Below are 10,476 nucleotides of genomic sequence, written 5' to 3' on the forward strand. Positions count from 1 at the left end.
TGTTATTTCTCTAGTTTTTCACTGCACTAACATCTGATTGTGTTTTCGCTGTCACCGCTTCGTTTATTAAATTACGTTTTGAATGAGCTCATGCTGTAACATCTTTCCAGGCCTTTCCAATCTGTCTGTTCAATTACATGACCGATGATGTTGAGAGAGTTTGTGGCAGTACACAGTTACGACTTTGCTTAACATTGTTTTTGTAACAATAATTACAAGACTGTAAGCCCCATATAATTTTTAGACACAGTTATGGTAGTGAGGAGGATACTGTACTCTATGAATTAACAAAGTAGTTGTGTTGATTGATTTTTTTTTATTTCAGGGGGTGGATCAGCTTTAATATTGTGGCTACATTGTTGCTTCCATCAATGTAATTGTCTGCATCCTTTTCAATCTGCCATTTATTTTTTGGGTAAATGTTTATATCTATATGCAGTTGAAGTCGGAAGTTTACATACACTTAGGCTGGAGTCATTAAAACTAATTTTTCAACCACTCCAAAAATTTATTTTTAACAAACTATAGTTTTGGCAAGTCGGTTAAGACATCTACTTTGTGCATGACACAAGTAACTTTTACAACAATTGTTAACAGACAGATTATTTCAATGTATCACAATTCCAGTGGGTCAGAAGTTTACATTCACTATGTTGACTGTGCCTTTAAACAGCTTGGAAAATTCCAGGAAATTATGTCATGGCTTTAGAAGCTTCTGATAGGCTAATTGACATCATTTCAGTCAATTGGAGGTGTACCTGTGGATGTATGTAACGGCCGTTGGCGGTGGAAGGTGAGGACCAATGCGCAGCGTGGTAAGTGTTTTTATAAAGTAATAGAACACTGAACAAAAACAACAAAGTGAACGAACGAAACCGAAACAGTTCTGTCTGGTGCAGATACAAACACTCAACAGAAAACAATAACCCACAAAACACAGGTGGGAAAAGGCTACCTAAGTATGATTCTCAATCAGAGACAACTAACGACATCTGCCTCTGATTGAGAACCATACCAGGCCAAACACAAAACACAACATAGAAAAACGAACATAGACAACCCACCCAACTCACGCCCTGACCATACTAAAACAAAGACATAACAAAGGAACTAAGGTTAGAACGTGACAATGTATTTCAAGACCAACCTTCAAACTCAGTGCTACTTTGCTTAACATCGTGGGAAATCAAAAGAAAATCAGCCAAGACCTCAGAAAAATAATTGTAGACCTCCACAAGTCTGGTTCATCCTTGGGAGCAAAAAGTATCTATAGTATCTAACAGTAAAACGAGTCCTATATCAACATAACCTGAAAGGCCGCTCAGCAGTGAAGAAGCAACTGCTCCAAACCGCCATAAAAAAGCCTGACTACGGTTTTCAACTGTACATGGGGACAAAGATAGTACTTTTTGGAGAAATGTCCTCTGGTTTGATGAAACAAAAATAGAACTGTTTGGCCATAATGACCATCGTTATGTTTGGAGGAAAAAAGGGGGGCTTGCAAGCCGAAGAACACCATCCCAACCGTGAAGCACGGGGATGGCAGCATCATGTTGTGGGGGTGCTTTGCTGCAGGAGGGACTAGTGCACTTCACAAAATAGATGGCATCGTGAGGGAGGAAATTGATGTGGATATATTGAAGCAGCATCCCAAGACATCAGTCAGGAAGTTAAAGCTTGGTCGCAAATGGGTCTTCCAAATGGACAATGACCCCAAGCATACTTCCAAAGTTGTGGCGAAATGGCTTAAGGACAACAAAGTCAAGGTATTGGAGAGGCCATCACAAAGCCCTGACATCAATCCCATAGAAAATTTGTGGGCAGAACTGAAAAAGCATGTGAGAGCAAGGAGGCCTAATATCCTGACTCCGTTACACCAGCTCTGTCAGGAGGAATGGGCCAAAATTCACCCAAATGATTGTGGGAAGCTTGTGGAAGGCTACCCGAAATGTTTGAACCAATTTAAACAATTTATAGCAATGCTACCAAATACTAATTCAGTATATGTAAACTTCTAACCAACTGGGAATGTGATGAAAGAAATAAAAGCTGAAATAAATCATTATCTCTACTATTATTCTAACATTTAACATTCTTAAAATAAAGTGCTGATCCAGGATGACCTAAGACAGGGAATTTTTACTAGTGACTTGTTGCAAACAGGATGCATGTTTTGGAATATTTTTATTTTGTACAGGCTTCCTTCTTTTCACTCTGTCAATTAGGTTAGTATTGTGGAGTAAATACAATGTTGTTGATCCATCCTCAGTTGTCTCATGTCACTACCATTAAACTCTGTAACTGTTTTAAAATCACCATTACCCTCATGGGTGAATTCCCAGAGCTGTTTCCTTCCTTTCCGGCAACTGAGTTAAGAAGGACACATGTATCTTTGTAGTGACTGGGTGTGTTGTTACACCATCCAAAGTGTAATAAATAGCTTCACCATGCTCAAAGGGATATTCCCGGGTGTGCTTTTTTAATCTTTACATATCTACCAATCGGTGCCCATCTTTGTGAGGTTGACTATGTGTGGGGTACAGAGAGGGGGTAGTCATTCAAAAATGTAAAAACAGAATGAGTCGGTGCAACTAATTATGCGATTTGTTAAGCACATTTTTACTCCTGAACTTATTTAGGCTTGCCATGAAGGGGTTAAATACGAATAAACTCAAGATATTTTAGCTTTACATTTTTTATACATTTATATAAATGTTCTAACAAAATTCCACTTTCACATTATGAGGTATTGTGTGTAGATCAGTAACACAAAATCTAAATTGAATACATTTTAAATTCAGGCTGTAACACAACAAAATGTGGAAAAAGTAAAGGGTTGTGAATAGTTTCTGAAGGCATTGTATAGTTATATTTGAATAAATATACATATATACATAATGATTGAACTTAAATTAAAATAAATTCTTATTCAACTGCGTTATGATGGTGCTGATGTGATCTGCCTCATTATTGTCCTCATCAAATAAGAATTTTGTTTTATTGTTTATTTGCACATTTTGTTGGACCAAAGTTTTATATTAAACACATTCAGTCACTGTAGGCTACTAGTCATGTACTGTTGAAATGAGTTTATATGCAGTGAAAGAATTATGTTGGATATTTCATTACCTGTCAATAACAGAAATATTACCGTAATAAACATTTGACTGATGACATCATTGATCTGGCCTTTCTTACTATAACATTTCTGAGTAAGAATGGTGTTTCTTTGTAGAAAGATCAAAAAACAGGGAATTTCAACAACAACATCAGATGGCGCCAGATTGCTAGTCTTGCTAATACCAGCCTCTCTAGTCCTGGACTTGATGGGTCTGCACATCAGCCAGGCTACCAGATTGCTAGTCTTGCTAATACCAGCCTCTCTACGTCCCGAACTTGATGGGTCTGCACATCAGCCAGGCTACCAGATTGCTAGTCTTGCTAATACCAGTCTCTCTAGTCCTGGACTTGATGGGTCTGCACATCAGCCAGGCTACCAGATTGATAGTCTTGCTAATACCAGTCTCTCTAGTCCTGGACTTGATGGGTCTGCACATCAGCCAGGCTACCAGATTGCTAGTCTTGCTAATACCAGCCTCTCTACGTCCCGAACTTGATGGGTCTGCACATCAGCCAGGCTACCAGATTGCAACCAAAACATCAACACTTTGATAACTGTGTTCTTTCTGATTTTCTGATTAAATCTTCCTGCTCACACACAAGGGGTGAATTTCTGAGGTGCTAACTTGAATTCTTTAGGACGGAAAGAGTTTTAGTAGTTAGTCAACATTTTGTCCACAGAAATCCGAGTGTTTTGGCTAAGAGCTTTGACCGATGACAAACATTCATGTGATAAACAGACAGAGCATATGTCTCAGTTTTGAAAGGCTAACCGGTCTTTAGCAGAGGAAAGAATATTCAGATTTTTTTCCTGACTACACTCCCAAGGCAAATGGAACATGGTATGGTGTGAACTGAATATTACAGACACTATCCCTGTGTCTTTGGATGATGGTATTATGGTGTGAACTGAATATTACAGATACTATCCCTGTGTCTTTGGATGATGGTATTATGGTGTGAACTGAATATTACAGACACTATCCCTGTGTCTTTGGATGATGGTATTATGGTGCGAACTGAATATTACAGACAATATCCCTGTGTCTTTGGATGATGGTATTATGGTGTGAACTGAATATTACAGACAATATCCCTGTGTCTTTGGATGATGGTATTATGGTGTGAACTGAATATTACAGACAATATCCCTGTGTCTTTGGATGATGGTATTATGGTGCGAACTGAATATTACAGACACTATCCCTGTGTCTTTGGATGATGGTATTATGGTGCGAACTGAATATTACAGACACTATCCCTGTGTCTTTGGATGATGGTATTATGGTGGCGGTGTCATCCTTAACTTTGAGACTGTGTGTGGGATTGACATTGTTCTTTAGAGATGCCTCTGATCCCAGGAATAGTATTTTAGCAAATACACACCAATAGAGTACTCCTGTTCTGAAAATAGTTCTTAACCGCACCCTGTTTGGAAAGGTTACCAGGGGTTACTGTGATTGTCTGTTTGGCTGGCTGTAGTTGTTGTTTCCTTCCTGATGAAGGAATAATGGATACATGTGGGTTTCAGATGTAAGTAGGAATTCAAGCCAAAAAACACAGCTCTTCCCACATCAAGGATGCCCACAGGGCCTGCCTGACTTGGCATCACTTCTTTACTTTACCACAGCCCCCCCCCCCCCCCCCCCCCAACACACACACACACACACACACACACACACACAGGATATGCAGCTGTTTTCAATTGCTATTGGCACAAGTAACCTCTCTTGAGCAGAGACTCATTGTAAAATATCTGAGATGCTTAATTTGAAATGTTTCATAAGATTACAACTGGCCCCACTGACAAGCGTGGAAATTATCTTCACTGTAACATCTGGTATCTTGCTGTTCTGCTATAAAAAGGAAGGAATGTAAACACCTCGCTTTCCCTGGGGTCATTGCAGATTGGGACCAGGCTAGCTTCCCCTGATTTGACTCAATAGTTCCATAGCAGCAGATATTTAACAAATAATTGCAAAACAAGTGATCAAATCTTGTGATAACAAGGTGAGACACTTTCTGCCCCCCCCCCCACCCCCCTCTCTCTCTCTCCCTCTATCTGTCTCTCTCTCATATGGAGAAGGCACTCGTCTCCTGTGAGGCGGAATGAGAGTTGTTGAAGGACATCTCCACAGCTTGCTCCTCCCTTCTCCTTGTCCTTCCTCCAAATGCCTTGGCTGCTTTCAGTACGTGTTTTCTAAAGGAGGACCCTAGGAAGGCGTAGAGTAGTGGGTTGAGACAGCAGTGGGTCAGAGCCAGGCTCTCAGTGACCTGCGCCACCCGGTCCAGGGCCTTACTCACACCGCAGTGGGTCACCAGCGTGTAGGTAGAGTCCATCGCCCGGCATATCTTCACAGCGTTGTAGGGCAGCTGGGTGACCACGAACACCCCCACCACGACCAGTAACACCCGGATAGCGCTCAGCCTCCTCCCCCTACTCTCCACTGGGAGTCGCCCCAATGCACGCCCAACGTTGAAGTAACACCACGCCATCACCAGGAGCGGCACCAGGAATCCCAACAGCACCTCCACCATCTCTAGGCAGGCCTTGACCTCCTGGGCCAGACTGGGCGGGTAGACAGCCAAACAGACCCTTCTCCCGGAGGTCTTGCTCACCGTGGAGAACAGCAGGTCTGGAAGACCCAGGAGGAAAGCCACAGCCCACACCCCCAGGCAGACCTTCCCATAGTGAGCCCGGGTGAAGACCCTGCCTAGCCTTCCCTGGTTCCTTCCCTCCGCTCTAATAGATGCTAGGTAGCGGTCTATGCTAACACAGGCAAGCAGCAGCATGCAGCAGGTGAAGTTGATGGTGTAGCAGGCAGAGACTAGCTTACAGAGAGGCAGGCCCAGCTCCCAGCCCCGCGCCGCGTCTGCAGCCCAGAAGGGCAGGGTTAGGAGGAGGAGGAGGTCGGCTACTGCCAGGTGGACTAGGAAGGCGTCCATCATGGTTCTCCTCAGACGGTAGGCGTAGACAGATAGCACAAGGGAGTTCCCGGCTAGCCCAACTGCCACACAGACTGAGTACACCACAGGGAGGAAGAGTCCAGCGAAGGAGCGCACGTCAGCCTTCTCACACACAGTGTGGTAGTCCTCATAGCTGTAGTTCAGGGTTAGGTTGTCATAGTAATCGTAGTCCTCGACCAGATCCATGGTGGAGGGATATCTGTATCTGTAGGACAGAGCAGGAGGATTAGGATGGTGTACTGAGAGTCAGTAGTCTGTGCAGCAAATTCAAATTGAATCAAACTTTATTGAAAGTGAAAGTAAAATAGAAGGAATGTAAAAACCTCAATGTCCCCGGGTCATTGATAACCACGTGGGGACAACAGTTGGTGTCACACCCAAGGGTTGGTGTAGAAACAAAATGTGGTTTTGAGCTACAGAGTTGAGCATGAATCTACTAGTGATTTCGTGCTAGATCCTTTCTGATTACTGAAATGCTTTTCCCACAGGTGTAGGATCTTATTTTGATAATTTTTCTTTTGCTGAAAATGTTCCTGCAAATGTCAATGAGCTTCATGATTTAAAGAAATTCACAAAAGGCCACACTAACACACAGTTGTATTAACATTATTGCACCTTTCATGTAGCCAGTGCTTGACTTGGACGGATCTACTTTTGATCTAATATTCCTGCCCAAGACAATCACTGAATGTAGCCTAATTTTGACCAGCTAATAGATCAGATCACAGACCAGCTAATAGCCTAACCACAGACCAGCTAATAGCCTAACCACAGACCAGCTAATAGCCTAACCACAGACCAGCTAATAGCCTAACCACAGACCAGCTAATAGCCTAACCACAGATCAAGCAACAATATGGACTAAGCAAGATTATTTTGCTGTGACAGTACCTGGTCAAATAAGATCCAACGCTTTTAGTTAACTGGACTAAATGGTGCACTTTTTTCAATTGCACCTTTTATTGAAAGTGCATTTAAATGTAAATGGACATCACAGCAAAACAGACAGAGTAAAATAAAATTTAAGGCATAAAATAACAAGAATTACAACAAGCAGAGAGTGAGCATATGAAGACCAGAGACAGAGTGTTGAGCCACAGGCACTTTCCTATCTCCCTGCTTTTCCCTCCGCTTTGATCAAAAACATGATCGCTATGTGGTCTCTGAGCCAGTACACACACACGCAGGCACACACGCACACATTCCACAGGTCCAGATGGAGATGCTATTTGAATTCCATTAGTGCAATCCATCCCATCTCTTTTTGTTGAGTCTTTGACCTCGTAAGGTTTGTGATAACATTGGGGGCAGTAAATCGTGTGAATGGAATCTACCTAGTTACTCATACAGGCAGAAAGGTGGGGTTCAACTCCTGTGTCTCATGGATATTCACATGCATATACAGCACACTATAGGGGGAGTTAAAATAAATAGAAACAGAAATGTCATAGGAAACCTGTAATATCGGTTTCATTCAGTAGGGTATGTGAGTGTAATGCCCATCCCAAACTTTCTCACCGGTGCTAGACCAATAATGACAGACACTAAAAAGAAAGAAAGCCTATGCAAAGATAGCCCCCTGAGAAAAAAAATAAAGCCTACACATTCACCTGAATTTAAACTTTGCATTTGGAAACAACATATTATGCCCTGGACAAGCTGTCTTTGTTTCTTTATACTGTATCACAAAATGTACCGCTCTCACCACATTCAACAATATATTAATCTGTAGACAGATGCTTTGGCTTGCTAAGGAACATATTAACCACTAACCAGCTTCACAATGACACTGCAAGGAACACTTTTTCCACAAATCAGCCAATCCTTCAATAATCAATAAGCCTTACCTCCTTTGCTTGTCTCCTCTCCTGCAGTAAGCTAATGGTTACCTACTGCTCCGGATCCTCCTTTTGGGATCTCAGACTCATAGCACATAACAAGGAGGGTGTTACTTTTTGAGAGAGAGGGGAGGAGGGGGGCTAAGAGAGTAAGGGGGAGAGAGGTTGACAGAGACAGAGAGAGAGGGGGAAAGAGAGAGAGAGAGACAGAGGATGAAGGGGGAGGGAGAGAGAGACGGAGGATGAGGGGGAGAGAGAGAGAGAGAGAGAGAGAGAGAGAGAGAGAGAGAGAGAGAGAGAGAGAATGAGGGGGGAGAGAGAGAGAGAGGATGAGGGGGGGTAGAAAGACAGAGAATGAGGGGAGAGAGAGAGACAGAGGATGGGAGAGAGAGAGAGAGAGAGAGAGACAGAGGATGAAGGTGGAGAGAGAGACAGATTTGGCCAGTAGATAGCAGATAGCAATACTGGGTGATTTGAAAAGTCATAGTCAATCGATTAATAATATAATTATTTTACTAATTGACATCATTTGAGTCAATTGTACCTGGGGATGTATTTCAAGGCCTACCTCTAAACTCAGTGCCTCTTTGCTTGACATCATGGGAAAATCAAAAGAAATCAACCAAGACCTCAAAAAAAAAATTGCAGACCTCCACAAGTCTGGTTCATCCTTGGGAGCAATTTCCAAACGCCTGAAGGTAGGTACCACGTTCATCTGTACAAACAATAGTACGCAAGTACAAACACCATGGGACCACGCAGCCATCATACCGTTCAGGAAGGAGTTCTGTCTCCTAGAGATGAACATACTTTGGTGCGAAAAGTGTAAATCAATCCCAGAACAACAGCAAAGGACCTTGTGAAGATGCTGGAGGAATCAGGTACAAAAGTATCTATATCCACAGTAAAACGAGATCTATATCAACATAACCTGAAAGGCCGCTCAGCAAAGAAGAAGTCACTGCTCCAAAAACGCCATAAGAAAGCAAGACTACGGTTTGCAACTGCACATGAGGGCAAAGAAAAAGGGGGTGGCTTGCAAGCCGAAGAACACCATCCCAGCCGTGAAGCACGGGGGTGGCAGCATCATGTTGTGGGGGTGCTTTGCTGCAGGAGGGACTGGTGCACTTCACAAAATAGATGGCATCATGAGGAAAGAAAATTATATGGATATATTGAAGCAACATCTCAAGACATCAGTCAGGAAGTTAAAGCTTGGTCGCAAATGGATATTCCAAATGGACAATGACCCCAAGCATACTTATAAAGTTGGATACTTCCAAAGGACAACAAAATCAAGGTATTGGAGTGACCATTACACAGCCCTGACCTCAATCCTATAGAACATTTGTGGGCAGAACTGAAAAAGTGTGTGCGAGCAAGGCGGCCTTCACACCTGACTCAGTTACACCTTCTTTGTCAGGAGAAATGGGCCAAAATTCACCCAACTCATTGTGGGAAGCTTGTGGAAGGCTACCCGAAACGCTTGACCCAAGTTAAACAACTTAAAGGCAATGTTACAAAATACTAATTGAGTGTATGTACACTTCTGACCCACTGAGGATGTGATGAAAGAATTAAAAGCTGAAATAAATCATTCTCTCTACTATTATTCTGACATTTCACATTCTTAAGATAAAGCGGTGATCCTAACTGACCTACGACAGGGAATCTTTACAAGGATTAAACGTCAGGAATTGTGACACAGTTGAAGTCGGAAGTTTACATACACCTTAGCCTAATACATTTAAACTCAGTTTTTCACAATTCCTGACATTTAAGTAATTCTGCAAGAAAATGTGGCAAATAAATTAACTGGTTGTCATGTATAAAGTGTTATGTTTGGGGCAAATCCCACACATCATATCTACAAGTAGCACTCTTCATATTTTCAAGAAAGGTGGTGGCTGCATAATGTTATGGGTATGCTTGTCATCGGCAAGGCAGTTTTTAGGATAAAAATAAATGGAATAATGATAAAAGCATGTGCAAAATCCTAGAAGAAAACAGACACTGGAAGGCAAATTCACCTTTCAGCAGGTGTCAGGCTTAGAAGAGTGATGGGTGTGGAGTCAGGCACAGAGAGCAGAGGATTCGGAAAACCATTTATTCCGGACCAACAGCAAACAAAACGAGGGTAATGCCGAACACAGGCATAAAACACTCCTAAATGTACAACACCGGTACACCCGCTGTAAGCGGACATAAATGAAAAGGACACTCCTGAACCAAAAACAGCAAACAAGCCCGCACACACACAGGCGGGCTAACTGAACTTAAATAACCCCAACCCAAACCCCCAAACAAGTAACAGGTGAAACCAATTAGACCAAACAAAACGAAAAGGGGAAAAGGGATTGGTAGCAGCTAGTAGACCGGTGATGACGACCGCCGAGCGCCACCCGAACGGGAAGGGGAGCCACCTTCAGTGATAGTCATGACAGCAGGACAATAACATAAAACACAAGGCCAATATACACTGGGGGTTGCTTAGCAAAATGACACATTACAAACATTTCTAAAAACATGTTTTCTCTTTGTCATTATGGGG

General features: G+C 42.5%; 1 protein-coding gene across 1 annotated transcript; it reads right to left on the reverse strand.

Annotated features, from left to right (window-relative positions):
• Positions 1–5,179: 5,179 nt before the first annotated feature.
• On the reverse strand, positions 5,180–8,067 carry LOC110508867 (atypical chemokine receptor 4). The gene is made up of 2 exons (XM_021589736.2): positions 7,935–8,067; positions 5,180–6,292 (listed from the first exon to the last, which is right to left on the reverse strand). The coding sequence occupies exon 2, from the start codon at positions 6,271–6,273 to the stop codon at positions 5,194–5,196; it is 1,080 nt and encodes a 359-aa protein (XP_021445411.2). The 5' UTR covers positions 6,274–6,292; positions 7,935–8,067; the 3' UTR covers positions 5,180–5,193.
• Positions 8,068–10,476: the final 2,409 nt, after the last annotated feature.

This window comes from Oncorhynchus mykiss, chromosome 28, assembly GCF_013265735.2.
Source record: "Oncorhynchus mykiss isolate Arlee chromosome 28, USDA_OmykA_1.1, whole genome shotgun sequence".
In the NCBI taxonomy this organism is placed as follows: domain Eukaryota; kingdom Metazoa; phylum Chordata; class Actinopteri; order Salmoniformes; family Salmonidae; genus Oncorhynchus; species Oncorhynchus mykiss.